Source organism: Enoplosus armatus, chromosome 19, assembly GCF_043641665.1.
Source record: "Enoplosus armatus isolate fEnoArm2 chromosome 19, fEnoArm2.hap1, whole genome shotgun sequence".
Taxonomy (NCBI): Eukaryota; Metazoa; Chordata; class Actinopteri; order Centrarchiformes; family Enoplosidae; genus Enoplosus; species Enoplosus armatus.
Genome location: NC_092198.1, coordinates 11719472 through 11744942, shown reverse-complemented (window position 1 = coordinate 11744942; position 25471 = coordinate 11719472). Strand labels below are relative to the sequence as shown.

The window sequence follows — 25471 nt, the reverse complement described above, 5'->3', positions numbered from 1 at the left end:
GTCTAGCATGTCACAATATATAGCGCAAAGTCCCATGACAGTGAAAATCCATCTACGCATTTACAAAATGTTGCTGTGCACATATTCCTCCACGAGATGTTTTCTAAAATGAATGCATTTCTAATTGCAGAATTCCAAGTCCCATCATTTCTATAAATGTCCCAAGTGGTGCCATTTGTGTGCTTTGATAGCAAAATGAAGACTTTAGGTAATGCTAAGTTACTCACATGGCTTTTTGGCTGGAGGGGGGATGGTGAGGCCGAGGTAGGCGCTGTTCTCTGCATCCAACCTCCGTTTGTACTTCTGTCTGCCCCCTCTCACCCGGTCCAGACGTACACCTGCAAAGTATACCGTATGTGTACAAATGGCAGCTTTGAAGAGTGCATAAAACTCACTGACTATTTAGCAGAATTTAATAAAATAGAACTAATCTGAGCGAAAAGCCCCGCTCAGTTGCAGCATTTATAAATGCATCTTCTGTTTGCTAGTTAATTCTGTCTCAACCAACCAAATCAGATATCATTAGATTGAGTTAAAATGCCACATGACCAATGTTATGCTATTAAATCTACTTCTACAACTACTTGTAATGATAATAGACTCTTTGCATATATTTTGCTGAGTCATAAATCTCTCTCAATGATTTCAGTGTAATATTTTTACAGTCATTATGACTATGACCTATACAACCAAAAACTGAGGAGCATTTCTTCAGTATCATATGCAGCTTTTCCAAAAAATGTTTGGTTATAGTATATTCTAACTGGTACATCAAGCACATTAAGGAAGCCTTTCAAATACTGTAATTTATTACTGTATTTCTATATGCATATACCACAATTGGGACTACTGAGTTTCTTTTCTTTATTTTTGACCTTTTAACCAAAAGAGGTACTGTTCAATACCTCCTTGTTACAGATGGAAGAGTGTAAGTATCTAGTTAGTATACAAACAGACATATCTGGGATTATCTTGAAAGCCATCTCAGAGGACGCAGGCTGCATCAGATGCACCTCATGTGCTGGATTTACACTCCTGTATTAAAAGTTGTTTGAGCATTGAGCGAGAGCAAACAGATTTTACATGGTCAAGTGGAATTGAGTCGTGTGAGATTTCCCAGTGACTCATATAAATTCCTTTGATTCCCCTGGAAACAAAAGAATCCGATTAGGATGGTCTTTCAATTTCCTGACACCGACTATCCACTAACCTAATTACCCACCGTGCCCAGAGGGAGCTCATTCTTCCCAGCAAACACAGTGAGATCATTTTATGCCTGGCAGATTGAAGCTAAATCGAGAGCCCCCTCTCCTAACACAGCTTTCCATTTGTACGCCTTAAAGTAATCAATAAGGCTTGCAAATAGACTTCTTGTTCTTTGAACACATGTGGATGCAGTTTTAATTAGTCAGTTAGGCAGCTAGGAACTGGGTTTTGCGGTAGATGGAGCTTTAGTAGTTGTTCTCACCATTACTCCTGGTTAAGGTAAATTTAAAATTATAAATTGAGCTTCAGGAAACTGTGTGCATGTACTCCAGATATTAAATCAATTCACTAGCTTCTCTCTATTTAATGACACACATAGGACTAATAAAGGGATATGCAGTTAGTAAAGGCTTTCATAGCAATAAGCTTGTGTAATGCAAAAACATATTAAGCAGGTGTATCCCCTAAATTCACATTCAACAGAGACTTGTCAGACTATAAGTGACAGGGCATTGTTGCTGGTTTTATCCCTGACATCTACCACCATCCACACTCACGCACGCACACACACACACACACACACGCACGCACGCACGCACGCACGCACGCACGCACGCACACACGCACACACGCACACACGCACACACACACACACACACACACACACACACACAGTTTTCCCTGCTGCGGGCTGCAGGGTCATGTGGCTGCGACAAGCGACAAGTGACCAAACAGCCGGAGTTAGAATTCCAAGATCCGCGGGGGCTGTTTGAACTGGAACATCCAACTGGCCCATAATTAATAGACGCTGACAAGAATTAAGAGCTCAGCGCTAACCAGTTTCAGTTTACAGCTTAGCGGCGCTGCAAACGGCAGAGACCCAAAGCAGGAGGGCAGAGAGAATGACAGAGAGGGGAAAAAAAGGGTTAGATAATGTTGAAGAATAGGGGGGCCGGGGAATAAGACAGAACAAGCTGCTGTTTTTGGCTGAATGTATCAGTTTTCAGCACGATCTCTGCTTTTCTTTCTCTCACTTTTCCTTCCGTCTGTCTCTTTTTCTCTCTCTCCCTTTCAGCATCGGCTGTACATCTCCTCCCTGACAGCCCTGCCTGTCCCAGCCAGCGCCTGATCCGACCAGTGCGGGATTATCTCCTCCCCATGTGATACGGCACAGTACTGAGAATCTGACCACAACAAGACAGCTGGATGAGGCCCCTTGCAGAGGGGTGGGGGGGTTTGTGTCATCGTCAGCACCACATTCCACACCTCAAGCCGAAAACCACAGCAGCCTCCACGCTTCAAGACAATCGGGTCCAGAGGAGGGCCTGTGACATGGGGGCCAGGCGGGTGCACAGATCATCTTAAAAGCATCCAGATCCATTTTTTATGGTTGCTAGGCCTTCATAAAGTGTGGCAGCCAAAATATGGATGCAGGGGGCGAGGTTATGGGGTAAAAGAGCATGGGGAATGGGAGATGGCAGAAGTGTGTGTGCTGAATGTTATGAGCTTGGTAAGATCATACAGTACTGTACAGCATGCTCATAAGTTATGACTACGAGAGAAACGGCCTGAGACACAAAGATACTGGCTGACAGTCCATCCTTGCTCTGTGTTTGTGTGTGTGTGTGTGTGTGTGTGTGTGTGTGTGGAAAGACGATGAGGCATGTTTGCATAGGAGCAATCTTTACGGCCACCTGACCCCGGCTTCCCTTTCACATTCAATATCTTTATTGACTTGTGCAACCTTAAAGCACATTCCTGACTGAAGCGGCCGTGTTTTCCTTTATGTGGCGGCCGCTGTGTGTATGTGCCATGTGGAATTATTGAATTCTTTTATGGTGTTTATCATTTATTCTTTATTTGGATCCCTATTCACTTCACCAATCCTCCTTTTATGTCCACGTGAAAAACAACATTTTAAAAATCATACCGCCAGATTTGCACCCAAGATTTTAGGTATAATGAAATCCCACCAACACAAACACTAAAATAAAGTCACTAAAGAAATTCATTAAAATGTTTGCTAAATTACTTGTGATGTGTCATATTTTATTCATTTTGTTAAGGTGTATTTGCATTTTCTATAAAAGTTATAAAAAAAGATGCAACATGGTCTAAAAGCGCCTTCTCCATGCTGCCAGGTACAAAATTATGGGGGAGAAATAAATAACTTTTATTTATTTATCTTTTGGTTGGCCTAAAAGGAATAAAACATTTACAAATATTGAATCTGAACATACAAGAATCATCCTATGAAATGCCCATCATGTGTTCGTTTGTGGTTTAAATTATAGCATGTTACTTCCCGCCATTATCAAAACCCTGAAATTCCCAAACAAAGTATAGACAACATGACTTCAGTGTCCTCAACGGCTACTGGCATATTGTAAAGGAAACTAGAAAAGTCAAACAAACAAAAGATATAAAGTGGACAGAAGGGCAAGAAATACAAAATACATGTAAAAAACTGTCCAGAATTAAAAAAGTCCCAACCAAAAGTATCACCAAGTATATGCGAGATTCATTCATTCTGCAGAAGAAGCTCTATAGAGAACAGATTTCATCACACAAATGTGCATGTGGGTCATACAGTGTGTATCCAGCTTGTGTGTTACTGTATGAACATGTGCATGTGTGCCTGTATGTATCTCACGCAACTATTTTCAGCCCCTCACCTGTCAGGGGCGCTTCTTTCTAGAGAATGTGTCAGAATTGGCTGGCTGGCTAACGCTGCCAAAGGGAGATTAGGAGCTCCCTATTTTAGCTGGGAAAAATCAGAGGGATGCAGCGTGCGCCCCCTCCTACACCGTCGCTCACCCTTTACAAGGCACAGGGACCTTGCCCTTCCAGAGCTACTCCTGAGGGCCGAGTCTGCAAAGCCTGCAAAGAGCTAAAGGCATCGGACAGCTTTTGTTTGATTGTGTAGAATCTGGGTGGGCTGCAGAGACAGAGAGAGGGAGGAAAATGTGTAGGGGACGAGGGGAGGAGGGGGGTATATCACGATGGCGTCCCACCTGCTCTAACCCCCGATGGACTGACAAGACAAAGCTGGAGTTGTTCTCCCATAACCGCGCACACTGGCACCGCTCTCTTTATCATGTTTTACACTTTTCATAAATCTGAGCCGGCGTGTCCACAAGGGGTATTACTGTGTATTACTGAGCCATGCTGACCACAAATGCGCCTGTAATCGAAAACATCTGCACGGCTGGAGATGGCCGGGTCGATTCAGGATCCCGGGTGTATTTGGCGTCGCAGGCGTTCGGTTTGTGGCGTTCGCACAAATAGTTGGAGTGAGGTGAAAGAGACAAAGACATAGAGGGAGAGGGGTGCCAAGCAGGAGACATGCACCTCAAGGTCCGATCCCATGTCACTTGTCAGTGGTGATATACATTTGGCATGTGTGCACATGAATGTATGTGTTGCGAGTCGAGTGTGTGTATCGGAGGGTTGTAAAGAGGTCAGCACTTCGCTAAATCCCCTTCTTCAGAGGAACACGTGTTCGCCTCCGTGTCTGATCTATCACCTGCCAGACAGTGAGGACAGGCCAGTTCAGAGCCGCTGGGTGGGCGCTGACTCTCAGCTGCGGCCTGCCAGCTCTGACACCCTAAAACGCAAACAGGGCCCCATACATGTGCTGTTAGATAAACAAGTTTGCCGTACAAGAGACAAAAGTGGCACAGGGGTCAGAGGGCATTCTGCAAAACTGAACCTAGCTTTGTAGACGTATGCTGTTCATATGTACCAGCTAAAGGCACCCATACAGTATAGACGTATGCTATATTTTTATTTTGATGATGTAATCTTAGTGTATAGATTGGTTTCTGATCTAAGCCTATTGATTGGAAAGGGACCTGACAGTCTGTGATATTGGATATGGCTTTGCTAATCTTTTGTGTATGTGGCTGGAGGAAAATAAGGCTGTAACGTTACCCCGGTAGCCACGTTCGCTCAGGAAAGACTGCTGATCCCTATCTGTGGTCGGGCGAGGGCGAGACAGCGGTGTAGGTTGCCAAAATAGTCTGGCAGCTTGTATTCATCCAGCACATTACAGTGGTGTCAGAAAATCCCCACAAGCAAAGAATACACCACAGAAACACGGAGCTAACACTAAAACCGGCAAGCCTCGACTTCAGACTTAGGTGTCTTTTATTGAAATTAAAAAACAAAATTCAGTCATGACAGAGATTCAGTGGGCCTACAGGGGTGGTATGCTTCTGCTTCAATAAGATATACTTTTTAAACATGCTGATTTGCTAACATGAGGATGTGATTACTTGCAGATTTTGTTGCGGCACTAAAACTACAAAAAGCTAAAAATAGCCCTTTCATCTTCAGCAGAAAATAACAAGAGTGCCTCAAATCGCGAAGTCAAAAAAAAAATGCTAATTTGGTCCAGAAGATTCTTGCATCATTTAACACCATACAGTAATGCTATGGGGTTATTAGCACTGCTATTAGCTGTGGGCACTGACTCCTGGCAGTAGCGACTGACACCATACCTTCCGCGAGTTGTAATTACGTGAGGGTTTTTCCATTGGACCTGTGACCTTTTATCAGCCTCAGCTGGACATTTAAGGGGTCACTGAGTGAGGCTGGTTTCCTCAAACAGCCGCCTGCCGCTACCTCCCACCCAGCTCATGCAGGCACTCTGCCGTGGCACAGCAGTAAAGCCGGATCTGGAAAGAAGCCTGTCATTCCAGGAGTCTCTTGGATTTTCCTCTCGGATGCAAGATATAAAATCCATTTCTCGTCACAAAAACCGGTCGCTCGCATCCAAACTCACGTACTGTACACCCACACGGAAAACACACATGACTGTTAAGCAGACCTAAGACAAGACAGTCAATGGCCTCTTGCATTGCTTAGGGATAAACTGCTCAATGTTTATTTAATTTACTGACACATTTTGCTTCCCCTGCTCCTTGCTAAAGTGTGTTGAGCTGCTACTTCAGAACAGTTGAGTTATTTGGACCTACACTGGCCTCTAAAACACACCTGAAGCCATCAAACCGGGCTTGAGAACTGAAGTCAGCTGATTAGCGGCAGGTGTTGCAGGGAGGAGGGGTTTCCCCTGCCCACCAATGGTGCATGGTCTATAACTGTGGCAGCTGGCACTTTATAATTCAGGACGGCATGCTTAGAGCGGAGCTTAGAGGGTCCTGGTGGAAATATTAAGATCCTTTTAGAACGACTGATCACATAAGTTCTCTCAACATCTTATGCAGCGCGAGGCGTTTCTTATGATGCGGCCGCACTGTAACAAGTAAAAACGTGACTTTGAGATGTTGTGAGCAAGGGAAGTTTGTAATGTGGGCAATGGTAAAAAGAATACATGAGGAAATAACTATAAAATGTTGATAATTTGGTCAATTTTGTATGCTAAAGTAGAAGTTAATATTAAGATAGAAAACAGGAAAAAGAGGTTTACAATGCAACATGTGATGTGATGTAATGCAGATCTTTCAAGACCTGATTCATACATGACACCTGTATTTATATTACACTATGTGATTATTCCTTTTCCATGACCAGCCCATGGCCACTTGTTATACGGTGATCTCATTACATTGAAGTAGGGCAAGCCACTGTCCCCCATTGATTCCATGATCAAACCCCCCTCCCCAAGTCTGTAAGAGGCCACGCCGTGGCACTATGACACGATTAAATGTCCTTTTTCCTTTTAATTGAATGCCATCACTTTCAGAGAATCACCTACTGTGCCACATGTCGCGGTGGCTGTGATGCTGCGTCTCAGGAGCAGCAGGCGGTGCATTCGGCGCCGCCAAATTTCCCTTCTCACACACACACACACACACACACACTGACTGTCCACATCAACGGCTTAGCTCGGCCCGCCACAGACAATACCCCTCCATTTTTCCTCTAAGCATGCGCTAATAGTTTCAGCTTTATTTCTGAAGCAACGTTGTTTTCTCTGGCCGAGAGTCAAATCCTCGGTGTGAGATATTTGGGCCGGGATGAAGACATCAAGAGTGGGCGCATGTATAAATGGTGTTGTAATGGTAGTACAATGGATGACCCTTCATTCTGAGATGAACAAACACAGCAACGTCTGTACACGGTGAAGCTCTATTAGTGGAAGTGAACCAAGAGCCTGACATACAATCTTGTGTTACCAGCACAGATTGCACTTAACTGCTGCTGGCTTCTATTATGAGACGTGTTCGGTGCTGGCAGAACACAACAAAACTGTGTGACCATGGTTTTATTTTAAGAAATTTATGACTGTTGTGTCTGTAAGTGGAGCCTATAAACAAATTCTCGAAACGCTCCTTTTTATGTTGGGATTTATCGTACAATCAGTGCGGATGGCAGCGGGCTGAACTCCAGAACTTAACCTGGTGTAATTTATCTCCAAACTGGGATACAATGTTGTACTTAGGGGAGTCTCATGCTGGTCCTACCTTTGAGGAGGGATGTTAATGCCATCAGAGCTCAAATAATGTACTATTGAATAAGTATTAAAACAAAGACACTTGAACACTATGAAGCTGCTATTTGTCCACTAAACTCTGGAGTGTTGGCACGGTGGATCTAAAGCAGGCGCTTTAAAAGTCTGACTTTGGGCCCCCTCTTTTGACAAAATCGAGACAACCATGGATTTCACCAGCAGAACAACCGTTTCAGTCCGCTTACATGCCACATTATTGTTATTCTGTCTGTAATGTTACAAAATATTAAAAATTAGCTCTGGAATACCGTCAACAGTTGGAACATGGAAAATTCATCAAATAGCTGCATTTGCTGTATTTGGTGTTACAGACACCATACTTTCATAACATAAAGGCATTTTGAGGTCTGGTTGCATTCAAAAATGTATCAGCTGAGGTATGTACAGAGAAGTCCCAATTCAGTATTAGGTATTATAATACTCGCTATAAAAGCATAGCTAGACTATATACCCCCCCCCCCACCCCCCATTTCCTTGGGAAAAAAAGGAAAACAAAATCTATCGGCTAGATTTTCCCTCTGTACTCCCAAAGGTCTCTCAGTGGAGGAGAAACAACACATGCAGGAAGTGAGGTGGGATGTTCGGAAAGCATTTAGTGGATCAATATGCCAGGCAAGAGAGGGGAAGGGAGACAGACAGACAGACAGAGAGAGAGAGAGGGAGAGAGAGAGAGAGGGAGAGAGAGAGAGAGAGAGGGTGAGGGAGAGAGACACCCAGAGCCCAGGGGAGAGGGAAGTCTTGGGGGAACAGCCTGTGCTTTTCAAGAGTACTGTTACACTTCTCACTCAGTCTTGGTAGGAACATCCAACTCAGCAGCTTTTTCCACCCGTCCGAGCTGAGAGGCTCGGCGGTGTGAGGAGAGGCAAGTAAAGCTTGTGGGTGATGTCACTGGAGTCTCCCGGGGCCTCAGCCGGCTTTAATATCTGATCACTGACCATTCCTCTAGGCCCCTAGACTTTCAGAGGTTTTGATAAGTTCGAGATTGACCCATTGTTTCTTCATTCAAATACACAGAACACCCTGAGTAATATGCCTTTACTTATTAGCTTTTAATGTTAAAACCTTGTATTTATCAACTCTTCATGAGCTAAAAAACACACTTGTTTTAAGCTTGGTAACAAAGACATGACAGCACCTAATAGGTTAAAATCTGGCAGATCATGAGGCTTTTTGGTCCCATGCAGGACATCTTAATTCTTTAAATTATAATAAAAACACAGAAATCAGAAGATTTCATCTTAATATTTTTTGCCTTTTCAATGCTACTTTTATCATTATTGTTGAGATCAATAAGCCATGTTTAAAACCTCACCAGGGCTGCAGCTAACAATTATTTAAATTATGGATTAATTTATCTATAAAACATCACAAAATAGTGAAAAATGCCTCCCAGTTTTCCAGGGTGCCCAAGGTGAATTGTTTGAATGACATGATATGACACAGAGAAAAGCAAAGCTGGAACCAGATAATTTTTGGCGGATATTTAACCTAAATGTTTAAAGGATGGTTGTCAAGAGTTGCAGATCACATCACATGATGATGAAATGACTATTTTTGCACTATATCTCTTAAAAGATAACTGAAGTGTAAATAAGTAATAAGAAAATCATAAATAAACAAAAGTTACCAGATAATAAAATCAGCACTCACCTTCTTTCAACATGCCAACTTTAAGGCATTTCATGAAGCGGCAGGCCTGGCACGACTTGCGTCTCCTTTTGGTGATCTCACATTCATTGGTGGCCGGACAGCTGTACTCAATGTTCCCTGTAGAGGATTAGAGACACGTGCTGTCATTCATTCTGTGAGCACAAAAGATGCACATCAGAAATTAGGAGGAAGAATTATTGTAGAGAAAAGAAAGACACCAAATCAGAAATGGTAAACATCAGGCACAGAAAGACAGTAAAAGACACACACACACACACACACACACACACACACACACACACACACACACACACACACACACACCTGTCCCAAGGTGACCCCGTGTGACACTGCTGAAGGAGAGGAGGGTTTAGTGGCATTTTGATGGGACATGTAAAAAGCACCTCCCCGCCCTGGAGTCCCACCCCCATTCTGATTCACTGATAAATTAGCTTCATTAATGCAGAGCGTCCTCTCTGCAACGCTCACCACGACCCCTTCCAGCCCATCCTTCTTCACCTAAAGGATGATGGGAAAGCTGCCCTCCCTCAACAACACAAGGGCTAAGAGATGGACGCACAGCCGAGCGCTCTGCATAATGTTCTCCAGTAAAGACGTAGAGCTGCCGTTAGACTCTCTAATCCAAGACTCCCATATCATGTAGCAAAGCTCGATGTATTATTCACGTCCGTCTCGACGGTTGTTGGCTCACTATGGAAATATTTCCTATGCAATTTAATCACTCCGGTTCAAAAAAAGCCATAAAGGCAGACTTATTGAACCTGCTGCCATGTAACCGCTGCCTGTTTTTCTCACCAGGTTCCCGGTTAACAATTTTCTTTCGGGATCATTACGCGGCCACTTCAAAAGTTGACGTGACCCCAAGAATCCAAAGACAAATCCTCTTTCCCAAGTATCCAAATCCCTTGATTGAATGTTTAAACAATGCCCCGTAAGTCCAGAGATGTATTAATGGTACCTAAAAACAGCAAACCAGGTGTTGTCTGTTGCAGATCTGCCAGAGCTGCACACCCCCCCCCCCCCCCTCCTCCTCCTCAACACACACACACACACACAATCCCCTGTTGGTCAAGGAGAAGGTGCCAACATTTGTCAGGATCCCTGGCATCGATGGTGCCAGCAGGGTCACATGCACAGTGAGGGGCCCGGGGCACCATGCCAGGATGTTGGCAGAGGCTACTACTGGTTTCAGGGTGGGTAAAGTCTTTTCAACTGAGAGGCGTTAGAAGAGAGAAAATACTGCACAGTGCTCATGTGCAGAGACACATGCTGTGGACCAATTCAATACTACAAACTAATTTATGCATTTATGCAGTACTGTACTATAAACTACTTATCATACCGTACCGTTTGTGCAGTTAAAATACAACTATTCAACGACTTTGTCCCAATTTCACACTACATACTGATTCTACACAGGTATTAGATATATAATGAGTTCACACATGAAAAGTGACAAAATGTAAACGAAGTACACACTAAAAGAACACTTCATTTTTGAGGTACACTGATGCCCCACAATGTAGTGCACAAAACTTATTCACACAAGAGAGATGTTGGAAAACAGAAAATGTCTATTAATTCTTTGAAAAAATCGTAAAAGACGATAAAGTACAAATATTTCTTGTATATTACAAGAAATTAATACTGTATATAATTAGAATTTAGGCACAACTAATGTACTATTTTGTACTAGCAGAAAATGATGCAATGTGTGTGCTGCCGGACATCAATCGATCCTGTAACTTCATAAAGTAATGAAATGATTTTCCAAAGATCTAATGATTTGTTTTTTTGTTTTTAATATCTTCCTCGAGCTGTCTCACCAACATCTGCTGTGAGCATGTTGTGGTGAAGTGGTGTACATTGACATCAAGGCTGTGTCCTAAATCACTCCCTGTTTACTATATAATACACTTTATCTAATGCTCCTCGTGTTACGGTCCGAATTTTGAGTGTGAAATTTATCCACTATATAGAGCCCCGGACATTTTCCACAGCGGAACGGACAAAGTAGCGCCTGTGGCATGTACACTACTTTCTGCAATCGTACACCGTTGTACACCGTTTAATACCAAGTTTAATAATCTTGTTTCTTATTTCATTTTATGTTCTTGATCATAATATTTCTATTCATAAACACAGAATAATAAAAAAAATAATAGAATAGGGAGGATTTGTCAGTATAGAAGGTCACATTTATATTCTTATGTTTATTAAAGGAAACATTTTATACCTGAATGGATCCAAAATAACCCCTGTGTGTATGTGTGTGTTCATGATTATGTGTGTGTGTGTGAGGGGGGGGGTTGCATTAGGGGTCCACAATAGTCCTAAATTGCCTACCTCTAAAAGCTCACTGTCGGCATACCCTCTTAGTTAATCAGGTCCTGTGTCCACCTTTATTTCTCAAAGGACATTTCAACCACTCTAATATCCTTCCTTAACCTCTCTTATTTTCCCTCTAAATTTTGATATATTGTTATGCTATGCTATTATCCACGCGCTCGTCTCCACTCAAGCTGGACCTCTCCTTGTCCTCCTCCTTTACTGAGGCCGGGACCCCCCTTCCTGATTACCATTCCATTAAAGCGGCTTCTCCTTTCAGTGAATGACCACGTCCCCTGTCCCTTGTCCCTCTGCCTTTTATTTGGAGGACTCCTCAGCATCTCTCTCCTCTCTCCCCTTCCTCTGTTATTGCCCCGATAACACGTGCCTGAGCTTCTAATTGGCCCCCCATCTCCTCCCCCTTGGGTGTGGGCTGGAGGGGCCCGGGGGCAAAGAACAGATCCACACCTCCCACCCTCCTTTCTCGACTCTCTCCCAATGAAATGTCTGGTTCTTAATTACAGTCACCCAACACTGATTGTTATTGACTGAAACTCCCGCGGCTCAGGACGAATGACGGACAGATTAGGTTCATTATAGGCCTGTCCTCCACGAAGGAGAGCGAGAGGAAGAAGAAGAGGAAGAGGCACAAAGTCACACATGAACACTATTTACAGCCCTTCACTGTGTTGCTGCATTGAGATTGAGACACATGCAGCCTTTAAAATACAAATAAATAAACATTAACTGGTATTCAAGATGTGGCTAAAATGAAGCCATTTATTACATTTTGAATGGGATGTTGGTACATTTTCAGCATCACTTATTCTTAAAATATAAAATATTCTTATGTTAATATTGCAACACGTTGAATAAATCCCTTCAACACACTGACTTCAGCCAGTAATCAGGTAGCTTAAAGGCAGCGAGCGGTTGTTGTCTCAAACAATGTCCACACTAACTGATACATCTGAACCCACAAAAAGACCTTTTCGCTTGTCAACCTTTCATCAACGTATGCTTAGCAGCAATATTAATAAGGAGGACACATTTTTTCTTTGTGATCGCTTATTTTGAATGTGCATACAGCCGGTCACACATCATGCTGGAGGTGTTATCACTGACATTTATTTGTGTTTGCAAAAATACAAACTATTGAGTTTATCAAGAGTTTATCTGTGCAGCAGCTCAGGAAACACTTTTAGATTTGGTTAACAGGAAATATTATCGCTGTCAGTTAAGTCTCTATTTTGTACTTGTGGCTTCAAACAGCAGAAACAGGAAGACATAACAACCATAAAGTGTGTTTGGCTACAGTGAAACACAAAAAGTGATTACAGAGAGTGTCACAAAGCTTTAGACCAAGTGAAGTAACCAGCAATGTGTATAAATCAGCCACATTTCTTACTTTCTGTTGACAGTAATGCACTATTATGGTTTTTGCCAATAAAATAAAAAATGGGAATGGAGAAGATGTTTAACTGTTTTGTATTGCTTCAGTAATTCAGAATGGTCTGGACAGAAAACCATTCCCTTTTTAAATTTACATGCCTCAATGTGGCCTCACTAACCTGCTGTCTAACTCCATGTCTACAGACACAAAATTCAAAATTCTCAATCTCAGTTTGTGGCATATTATCTCTGCCCAAGTGATTATTCTGGAACCGCTCCCACACATGGCAGAGTCAATGCCAGATGTACAAATCACATGCAAACGCATCAAAAAATCACAACCCAGAGCAGATTTACAGTCTGGGCCTAATGCCTGCTGTGGACTCTCGTAATCACTACCTCGTATTAGTCCCATAAGAGCAGAGGGTTGGATACCAGCACTGTGGAACACGTAGAACACATGACAATGGATTCCTCATCAGGTCAATATGCTTTCCTGGCAATCACAACCATCAAGGTAAAGCTGATAAAAAGTATTTAGAATCATCATGAAAAATAGCACTTTTGGAAATTACAGAAAAAATAATTCTCTGGTTTAACTGAGAGCATACAAACATTGGAGATCAGCTCAGGTGAGCCAGTGAAAGTTGTAAGAAGAAGTGGGAAATACCTTGTATTGTCCTTTTGAAAAAGGCTTTGCAGGCCTCACAGGAGGCCACCCCATAATGGTAGCCTGAGGCAATGTCGCCGCACACCAGGCACACCCTCTTGGGAATGGCATTGAGCATGTACTCGCACTTGATCGGCGAGTCATCCACCACACCGCCGGAGCACTCCTCGTAGCGGCGTAGGCAGGCGGCGCCGCCTCCAAGCATGGCCGGGTTGAACATTGGGGGGGAGTCCAGGGCATGCGAGTGTCTGCTGCTGCCGTGAACGTAGCCGCCGCTGGCGTCAGAGTTGCCGCTGGGACTGTGGTGACTGCCGGTGTCTACTAGCGAGGAGGAAGGACTGGAAGGTTCGGTTTTCACGTAAGAACCACAGCTCGAGGATAAGTGTCGGTCCTCGGAGGGCATTCTGGTTAGCAACCTGGCGAAACAAACACAGGGCGAGAGCTGCAGTCAGATTTGGTGCTATATTTACAGTAAATATAGTGCAAACTAGGGAGCTATCAAATAAACTCTGTAAGGACTCCATGAGCCAAAACCGTCAGAGAAATGCTAACATTTTCTTAACTCGTCATGAATCATGTAACCTTTCAATTAAAGTAAAAAGAAAACTGAAGGAACAACATCTGCGATATGAAAATGGAGCCTGTTTAACTCACATGAAAATAAGCACTGATATTCAAGAGACATAAAGAACCTTACATGAAAGTAAACATACATCAGAAAACTGCAGTATCAAGGAAATTATCGCCACTAAAAAGTCTGACAAGATGTACTGAGCGTTGCGTTCCTCCATCATCGCTTGATCATTCAGCAAGAGATTCATCAGCTGTGATGGAGCGCGCTGGTTTGATAGATTATGTTACAGACAACCATTTATGTGCTGGAATGCCAAGTGATCTACTACAGTAGCTTATTTCTCTCAGGCAAAATGGTAACTAACGACCATGTCAACAGATGCCCCATACATCTTGCAAAACAATGCCCACAGTTGGTCGGCTGCCAGAAGTAAATGAATGAATGAAACTTCAGAAGGCCGTTAATGGACAGAGAGAGGTGTTACACTCAGCATATGGAGGATCATGGGTAATACATGACCCAATCAATAGTCCCGGTTAGTTTGCCAAAGGACGGTGCCGGGTTACGGTGGACTTAAGTGAGAGGTTGGAAGGGCTGAGGAAGAGGCACTGACCTGGGATTAAGTTCCCTAACCCTGAATTTCATTTTAAAATTTGGTAGTTTTTCCAAATCGAGGGTCTAAGGATAGAGAGTACCATGTATGATCAGGTGCGATCAAAAACAAACCATTCTTGAAGGACTGTCTGCATTGCTACCCGCATTGCTAAAAAACTTGAGTTGTATTCTAGAAAGGGACCTTTTTCACAGCAGATTTTATTTGTAGGGCCTAAAGAGGATACAAAGATCTTTATTTGCCATGTAAAGTTTTATGTAAGACATTATGAACTTTGCTTAAAAATGCTGTCTTAGAAGCTCATGTGGGCTGGGCGCTTGTATGTGCATGGCACAATAAATAACGACTGCTATTGTAGGACAAAAATGTATCTTCAAGGCAGTGCATTCTCTATGTTGTTGTACTTGTACTTGTTGTACTGCAGCAGCTTCAATGATAGCCTCTCAAATAAGCCACGAAAAGAGGCCTGGGCCTGTGTTAGACCTGCTGGCTCTGTCTGTCAGAGTTGGTGCTGATTTTACTCAACTTCGGCCCTACATGCTTGTGAGTTGTACAAATTGGGTGAGAACGGTGGAAAGCCATGTTAAAAATGTCTGAAACTAACAGGAAGTTAATGCTGACCAGATTCCTCTGAACTTCTTGCCTTTGTGCTGCCAGGGGGGCTGCCCCTGTTTTCAGATTTGGTGTTGTGGTTAGGAATGTATTTTCCCTCTGTTGCCTCTTTGGATAAGTGTTTAAATAAAGCCATGAAGTCATCAGGCCCCAACAACATGAAACCTCCCTTTTAACTGCTAACGGGTAGCGGTTGGAGGGAGGAGGAGGAGATAGCCTCTACCCCTGGGCCCAGATCAGATCTATTGATCCTCGGCTTCCTTCCTGTTCCAGATGAGGCATGAAAAAATAAACCCTCCTCTTACGGGTCCCAGACATTCCTTATGCATTTTTAATCAGTCAGGACTGTTAACATAGTGTGAGATGGAGAGATACAACATTATGTTAGTCTTCATTCTGAGGCTATTGCGGTTCATAAAAGATTCACAGGGCTCATGTTAAATCTTGTTAGCAATCAGCATGCACCTATAGTCAATTGGAAGGCATATTTTCTCCCATCTGAGGGAATTGGAGAGAGCGGTGTGGTAACAGTTAATACATCATCGCAGCCAGATAGGGGTATTCCCTATGGAATAGTACATTGTGGCATATGTAAAAAGTAGTTCATTCCACACTTAGCACACAGTAACGCTGGGGAGATGTTTTTTGTTAGGTTTAATGGAAATTTCTAATGGGTCCTTTCAAATCTGTCGAAATGAAATAATGGCACGAACCACCAATTCGCACGGACAGAAATAGCTTCATAGTTTCATAATTTGGTTCCCCCTTCTTATTATAAAGAGACAGAGTTTTCTAAGCGCAGCCTGACTCTCCTCAACCTGCCCCGCTCCCTTGGCAACACACACACACACACACACACACACACACACACACACACACTCAAACACGCACAAACGCATTGCACCTAATATCTAATGGGGTAGTGTTTGCTCCGCCGCGCAGAAAAATGGTACAAACCGAGCAGACAAGCAAGACTCATCAGACAGACGTGAAGGTCACCTGCCTTCTCTGCTCTGCTGTTCTTAGAGGCCCAGACGGCCCCACAATGGACGCCTCGGAGCAGCAGACACAGGTTTCAGTCTGTCCCCCACACTGAAAGAAAGAGCGTCTAGACACGACTGTCCATAACGTTTAATATGACCGAGACGCTGCCTGAAATGCTGTACACGCTCAGATCAGTGACCGCTGTTTTTTTATTTTTATTTTTTTTTATTTTGGAGCCAAAGTGTGATGGGTGTGAAAATGTCCCACCAGAGCAGCTTAAAATCTCAAATGTGTGTGTGTGTGTGTATGTTTGTGTGTATTCTGGCATGCCTCCTAATGCTGGCAGTGTTGCAGATCCCCTGCTCCCCTACATAAATCCCGAATCCATCCACCTCTTCTCTAAACCATGAAATATATTTTCCAGCCTCTGAAATTCTGCACCATAAATTTTTACCAGCAGACAAAAAAAAAAAAATCTAAAATGCATATTCAAAGCAGTTCTCCACAATGACCTCATGCTATCCTTGGCTCGACAAGCAAAGGGTTAAAAACCCGGTTCTCCATATTTTACTATGTATTTTCCCACTGAGGGGAAATATTATTGTTAAGCTTGGGGTTAAGCTTGTAGCAAGGAACACAGCGTAAATCACGGTGCTGAACACACAGTCGAACATGGAAGCGCAGAAGGACAGAGGCAAGGAGCCATGCATGAAATTAGTTCATTAATCTTTCTATGATAGGCTGTCCTTGTTTGGGGCAAACTCTATCAGCTTTAAACTGAGTGCCCCTTCCTGCCTGACACATAGATTACACTGTTAGTCCGCGGCCGGGGTGTCTGGGAAATGAATGGTCCTGTGAGCGGGAAAATGGGGTAGCGTGTGTCGCCCAAGTGTTAAGTAGTAACAACAACATGCGCGCGACATAGCGTTTGGCACAAATGAAGGTCATCAAAAAATGTGTGCGTTCTGATATTTAAATGCATGATTCATACACTGCGTAGGTTTTTAGAGAAAAGACATTTGTCAAAATACATTTTTAAAGCACATTTCAAGGTAATTTTACAATATAAACAGCCATGTTTATTAAAGTCTGCAAGCTGTGTATATCTTCATCATCTTTGGCTGTTTGCTTAAACCTCGCAGCTTCAGTTAAGTGCAAACACTCCTAAACTTAAATATTACATATAAAATTCTAGTTACTACATATCAAGTCCTACATTTCTGAACCTTAAGTTCTCTTAGGTCTGCTAATCAGTGTCTACTGGATGCATTTGCTGTCTTTGTCTCAAACCTAAATCAATTAACAAAAAACTTCTCAAGACTCTTATTTACTTGGTTCTTTTGAACAGAGGTAATTGCTCTTTTTTAAAATGTTATTCCTGGACTAATTTAGATTTTTTTGTATTGTTTGTGGTAGGTTTCAGCATATGTTTTACATATTTATATCATATATTTTAAGTATTTTATGTTTCTAATGTTCAAGTGTGTGCTTTCTGTCTTTCACCTGGAATGCCAGACACATTTTCCTCTAGAGAAAAGTTATGAGCTGCAACTGAAGATTATTTTTATTAATGATTAATCTGACGATTGTCTGAATTAATCATTGGCTCTATAAAATGTCAGAAAATTGTGAAAAATGTCCATCACAAGTTCTCAGAGACCATGGTGATGTCTTCATACGTCTTGTTTTATCTAACAGTCTGAAACTCAGATATTAAATAATATATAATTTACAATTTTACATATTATTTACTATTATAGAAGAAGAAAAACACCAAATACTCAAAATTGAGATGCTGAAATTTTTTTGCCATTATTGCTTTAATTCAGTCAATTGACTATTTGATTAATTCACTAATTGTTTCAGCTCTAATAGAGTTAAAGCTTAAGTTTGTGTTTCGTGCTGCGGTAATTATTCTAACCGCAGCGTCCACTTACTTAGCTACCTAATCAACTCCATAGCTTAACCATGGGATACTGGTGAAATCTCTGAGAATAAGTAAGTAGACTTTAGAATATTTACCACAGATTTGTGTCCTGAAGGATGAGAATGAATCTTCACGCTCTTTGTGTAACAGTTTGTGAAACAATATTGACAATTACATATTAACTTTCTCACAAAGTCTTTAAAGTTACCACACCTGCCCAAGTAAATAAGCTCCAGCACTACGTTTATACTGCATGGCAGTATGAATATAGTTGTTTCTGCTTCTCTGTCTCTCTAACACACACACACACACACACACACACACACACACACACACACACACACACACACACACACACACACACACACACACACACACACACACACACACACACACACACACAGAACTTCCAGCATATGGCCTCTTCAATGTCACTGCCACGAGGAGAGATTGCATAGATTTCCCACATGGATGATGTCTCCTTACCTGGAGTATCAACCCCCATCTACATACACGTCCACCACCTCCAGGAAATTGCTTTCCCTGCAAAGTCAAACACACCCCTAACTGCCTTTTAAAAAGAGACAGAAGAAGGAGGTTATGGGGGAGAAAGAATAAACGAGCAGCGACTTAAGCCTTCATTGGGAATCAGAGGGGGACTCATGAGGGACAGTTACGATATTGATTTCATAAATAAACAGAGATGGCCATCGATCCTAATGTTATTTTGCATTTCAATTACTGCCCAGAAACATAACCTTCAAACGTCTGCTTCTCCACAGTAATAACATCCACTGATAATCACAAGCGAGTCTTGTCCGGCGCAAATTGGCTTTTCTCTCTCTCTCTCTCTCTCTTTTTTTTTTTCCCTCCAAATGTGTAAATGACACAACTTTGCATTTGCCTAATGGTATTAGGGCATGGGCTGAATTTCAAGTGAGACTCAAGCTGATACAGTAAGCGCTCCGGTCAATTGACACAATGCAAATTAACGTGGTGAAGAGGAATTAAGTTCACAATGTGAGACCTCGTGAAGCTACGATGAGGCCCATTAAATTAAACATGCTGGCTGACCCACACTCCATGATTAGATGCACTGCTTCTTCTCACTCTGTGTGTGTGCGTGTGTGTATGTGTGTGTGTGTTAATTTCATTTGATCAATAAAACAAACTCATTCTAATAAGTCCTCTCTGCTGCTTGCATTCAGCCTGAGCACATGAAAGCCACATTCACGTTTTGATTGAATAGCGGCTGCAAAAAAAAGGCGTCCATCTACATCCTGATGAATTCAGAGTCCTTGACAGACTGCCTAAAGGATATATCTATATCAAGAGGGGTCATGACATGTAATGAAGTTATTTCTCCTCTCATGCCGTCACACAGACCACTTTACCATAGAGCTGGGCTGTACCCTTGTATGCAGCAGCCACAGCCATTAATAAACACGTCAGTACGAACACTTGGAAAACAGTGTCACGAGGAAATACAGCAGTGAGTTTAGCTGTTTTGAATTGTTTTCATCTCTGAGTTTCCATGAGGAAGTTCAGGAAAGCTGGTGGTAAAAGAAAAGTTGGAGGGAGGCAGCATTTTTTCCCACAATGTAACACAACACTGTCCCACCACCTGCTCCCTCCATCAGTCAGTGGGCTCGGTTCGGTTGGCTTCCCAGTAGATTTTACTGGTCCCTTCAGCCAACTATCAAACTTAAAGATGGGATTGATCACACCCCGGTGCAGTGAGAGCTGTTTCCATGCAGTGCAGGAAGGTGTGCTGGAAGCAGCCAACTCTGTCCACTCACCAGTGATTAAGCAGATTATGGGACTCCGGCCTTCACAAGGAACAAAACAACTTTTCGACTAATGTTACCAAGACTTAAACGTTAAAATTAAATGTAGTACTATGTACACAAAAATGCTTTTATTTGTTTTTTAGTTTCCAGTTAAAAAACACAACACAATCCAGGAAATATGCTTACGCTTAGGTCTTTAATATTCTGCTGTAATTTAATTAAGATGAATTCTTCCGATACTGCATTTAAAAACATGATAAAATAAAAGATTTGTTATATTTTAAATATCAACTGAGCTTTTTTGTAATCTCTTCTCTATGAAGTGTAAATATGCAGTCAAGTTTTGACAAGACAAAGGTTTGACCATGGACTTTCTACCTATTTATATAGATATTATTTATTTAGATATTAATGACTAATGGAAAAATTTCTCAGCTACAATTATAAACACTATATGACGATGTGCATAACTAGTGTAATAACGCATGATAAGATGATGTGTTTCTCTTAACAGACACAGTCAGGTGTTTCCATGATATGCACCGCTAAAATTAGACCCCAGGTCAGTGTGTGATTCTTTGGTCTCATCCGTATGTGCACACACACGTGTGTGTATGTGTCTATGATTGTGTTCGTTCGTGTGTGTGTGTGTGCATACATGTGACTGCTTGTGCTTATACATTCCTGTTGGTTTGCTTGTGAAGGGCACCTATGGGGACAGCAGGTGGAATGAGAGAAAAATGGATCTGATTTATTGGAGCAAACTGAACATAAACAACATTTAGACTTTAAGTGTAAATGATGCAGTTGTCAAAACTGTTCTGGCCAATCATACTGAAACCACGCTAATCACAGAGAGATAATAAGGTTGACCGTTTTAAAACCAACAATTACTTGTTAAACATTTAATAAAGAGGAAAATCAAGTGTCTGTTTCATAATGAAGATATAAAATTCTATTATGTGCCAAAGACAAGGAGTGTCTACCATGAAAACAATTTATCAGCAGATAATTTATCCCCAGAATTTTGAATGACAGAAAAAATGAAAAGTACCTGAGGAGGCAGATTTTAATAGTAGATTACACAGTTTAATGGACTCTGGTCCAGTTTTTGTTCTTTAATCCACACTTATACAGTCGCTGCAAGTTATTTGGATTTTCGTTACACACCAATTAAAATTTGGTTAAAAAATCCCCAACACCAAAACGCTCCTTATGCGGACATTTTAATCAAAATTAAATCATGGATTCTAAGCACTGAAACATTAAGTCATTTACATGTATGTACAATTAAAATTTTCAATTAATTTCATTTTGCGCAGAGGAAACATTGTGGTATAAAACATCTCTGAACTGTGAGTCACTTAATGTTATCCTTAAAAAGATCAAACTATCTATTTCGAAATATGTGCCTAGATAGAATAGGTAGAGTACATAGAACTACTAATTATTTCTAGCAATAATGTGCGATGCCTGATAAGCTAATATTAGTTTGTTGGTATCTCTGCAGCAGAGACGTGGCGTGACAGTTGGACACTACAGTCGTGGGACCTCTCACCTCTGGCCAATAGGTTGGTCGTCGGGCCAGAAGTCCTCAAGGGGGTTATTACTGTAATAGCATTCCCCAAAGCCAAACCTAACTAGCTTTATGTGACACTAAAACCCACAGATTTACAGTATGCAAATACAACTACAACTACAGTTACTTCCAGGTGGTAAACTGTATGACAGCATGGTTAACAATACTTAAAGGTAAAGACACTTTTTAGATTTATTCACTTTATATCTCATACTGTAGCATCCGTTGTGATGCTCTTTGCTAAAGAGAGTGTTTTCCTACAGTTTATACTAAAGACACGTATTATTTAAAAGCTTTTTCATGGTTTGCTCTCCTTAAATAAAACATAACCAACATAGCAACTTAAACTAACTCCCTTAGAAAATGCAGCATTAATCCTGGGAAGAACTCAGTTACAACCAATCCAAATATGTGGAGTGGTGAGTTTTTGTACATGACTTTGTGGGGTTTTTGTGTGAAGCCAGTGTGTCAGAAAAAGTGCCGTCAAATGTGACCCAACGGTCCTGCAGTTAACAGAGGAGGCAATCTGAAAACACGTTTACGCACGCACACTGTGTGCATACGTTCACATATACACATGTATGTGTACATGCATGCACACAGGAAAGCAGCTCCTGACTCGCCATCATACACATGCACATTTTTGTGTGCATCCATCCATGTATGCTGGGTACACATGCAGATGTACACAAACATAAAGTCCCACAAACACACCAGCACACACACACACACACACACACACACACACAATGTACACACTAAGACCTGGTCCAGGGTCACTACAGGTTAACAGCGTCATATTATTGATTTGATTTATAATTCAAATTCAGCTTGAAAAGTTAATCCCACAGTTTTAATTTAATGGATGTGAACTAAATGCTGTTTTACAGATTCTGGAAATTGATGATTGTGTGAAAAAGAAGAGCTCAGCGTTGTGCAATCTGCACAGGAACTGCAAGATTGAATGTCAAAGCCTGAAAAGACAATACATGAAACTGATATATTTAAACACATTAAGACAACATGAAACCCAGATCTTTTATGTGAGAAATCAAAACTACTTACAAATTCTCTAAACACTTGTGGTTAAACATTACTCTCCTGAAACTATTTCTATCCATTCACTGAGAAATTACTGATTAATTCTATTGTAGTTATTAAATTAAATGTATGTACATCCTTACATTATGTGTACTGCACATTTCACTGTGGAAACTGTTTGAATTGTCAATGTTGTCTATTTATTACTTGAGTGCAATTTTGTATGGCAGTTCAAATCTGTATGTAAAAAGACGTACTTTTTAATGTAACATGAGATTCCTGCAAAGTGTATAAAATCGACGTTTTAAATAACTGTTGTTAACCCCTTCTAATAAAAGAAGTTACTTTTGAATGCAGAAATATTTCATCATTTCGCTTGCTTTTATTCGTAGAGTCTGGAGGAGTTTGAAATATTCTTAATCGCAGTCCTGTAAAAAGTGCTAAGCAGGTTAAACCTTTCCAATCCCATCTACAGCTCAACATTAAGAGGATCCCAGTAAAGGGTCTCCCCGTCCGATTTGGTCAAAAGAAGAGCGTCTTTCCAGGGACGCCAGTGAAGTACAGAATACTAAGGGCTGGTGCTCCATTTGCGATTTGAGAGTTTCTTTGACTTTTCATTTCCTGAGGTTCTGTAAAACTACTTGATCCTTGCACTTGTGAACTAAATGCACAGTGACAATATGTAAAGTGGGCAGCACTTTTTTATACTTTATTTAAATAGAATTAACTGCATTTTGTTTACATATATGGCCACTTTGGCGATCAAATCCCTCCTTGTCTATATAATTTCAGCATGATTTAAACATAGGGTTAGGGTTAGTACCAAAACTAAGTTGATTGCAAAATCCCAAACCACATAAAAGTGATCAAAGCTGCAAACAAACACAGGCAGGCAGTTATCTGCCCCCTCAAATATACTCTTATCGATCTCTCAAGAACACACACTCTCACACAGACTGGGCGACAGTACAGTCACAGTTTTCTTTCCCTGGGACACCACCGGATGCCGGTGGCTGCCAGAGGACAGTCGTTTGCATTAATCTGCCTCTGGATCTTCCCTGTGGCTGAATTTAAACCCTGGATCCTGATGCAGAGCTAGACAGCTGTAGGGCAACCGTCCGACCTGGACTCCCTGCGGGCTGCACTGCTGCAGCCTCACTGACACTACTGAGCTCTGCTGTCCCGTACATGTGGAGGTGGAGCTGAGATAACGCGAGGAACTGCCTGGTTTTTGAAATTGTTTACTTTAGCCTGAGATTTATTTCACAAATTATCTAAACACAGAATTTCCTTGGTATTTTTTCCTCTTCTTTAAAATTTAAATAGAGATGAAGAAGCAAATTACGTTCTGTCACCTTAAATGGAAACAACAGTAAGGATGAAAAATAAACAGAGAAGGGGAACAAATGTGGAAAAAGATGCACCTACTGGTTGTGGTAGCAGAGAGGGTCAGGGATGCACAGTTCGGAAACATCCATCAGTCCACGTTAAGCATTCCAGGTGTTGCAATAAAAAACAGATAAACAAACAGCTGGGGAAACGGTGGAGGAGGAGATCAGTTCCTAAGTCTCCACATATCTTGAGGAAATGTTGGTCAGGTGTTCCTGGGTGTTGTCTCCCCTCCCTCCCCTGTTCAACACACACAAAAAAAAAAAAAAACCTTCTGCCTCGGCCCGACAAACTCCAGTCTGCACAGGTGCTGCACACTCAAGCTCAGGAGTACGTATGGAGAGAGGAAGAGTGGTGGTGATACAGAAAGAGGAGAGGAGGAAGAACCTGAGGCAGAGATGAAGAGAGGGAACAGGAAGTAAGTGTAGAGAAGAGGAGAAAGACTAAAGAGCAGTGATGGATAGAAAAAGAGAGAATAAAAGAGAGACAGATGGATGGAGAGCAGCAGTGGTGAGAGCGCACTCAGGCTGAGTAAGTCAGTGAGGGGATTGAGTCTCCATTGAAGACATGGGGGCTCTTTAAGAGCAGGGAGGAGTGGTTTGGTGCATATGGAGCAGCTGCCATTGGTCGGTTTCAGGAAGGCTGTCCTGAGAGCAGCCAATGGGGATAAAAGATTACTGAGGTGGGACGGGCTAATGGGGGACCAGTCGGTGTCCAGTCATTCACAAGGGAGCGCTGCAAAACACAGAGACACAGGCAGACCTCCCAGAAAGACAGATAGACAGATAAACAGACAGATAGATGGATGGATGGATAGATGAGGGAGGAGTTTGTTTGGAGTCACAGTTGGTATTTACAACTGCAGAAGTGAAGCAGACAGTATTTAATGAGAAGCAACAGAAGTAGCAGCACGTTCACTGAAGGCGATTTAAACAGGTCTGTTTAGTGTGCTTTAAAGGGCTCAGTGCCAGCTTACAGAGCTAAACTGTTCCCTTTACTCTTTTATCCCTTCCACCACGGAGCCGGCTTTCACCAGCCTGCCCTCCTTTAAAGTAATGGCAGCTGCTTCCCACAGCATTTCACCAATCACACAGCGAAGAGAGTTGATCTACCAATCCCAAAGAGGCAACTGAGAGTGATAATGACCTCGGCAGGAATGATAATAACGATGACAACGACAGACAAGTTTGAGTGGATCTTTACCACGTCTGTGTAATGTG

The 25471-nt window shown here is 42.0% G+C and overlaps 1 protein-coding gene across 1 annotated transcript in view; it reads right to left on the bottom strand.

The window, feature by feature from the left end:
• The window catches only part of LOC139301937 (steroid hormone receptor ERR2-like), a 33643-nt gene extending 9303 nt beyond the window's left edge, over positions 1-24340 (bottom strand). Inside the window, exons 1-4 of the mRNA XM_070925457.1 lie at positions 24291-24340; positions 13743-14158; positions 9332-9448; positions 228-338 (exon numbers count right to left, since the gene is read on the bottom strand). Of these exons, the coding sequence (XP_070781558.1) occupies positions 228-338; positions 9332-9448; positions 13743-14158; positions 24291-24340 (694 nt within the window). The remainder of the gene's footprint in view (positions 1-227; positions 339-9331; positions 9449-13742; positions 14159-24290) is intronic.
• Positions 24341-25471: the final 1131 nt, after the last annotated feature.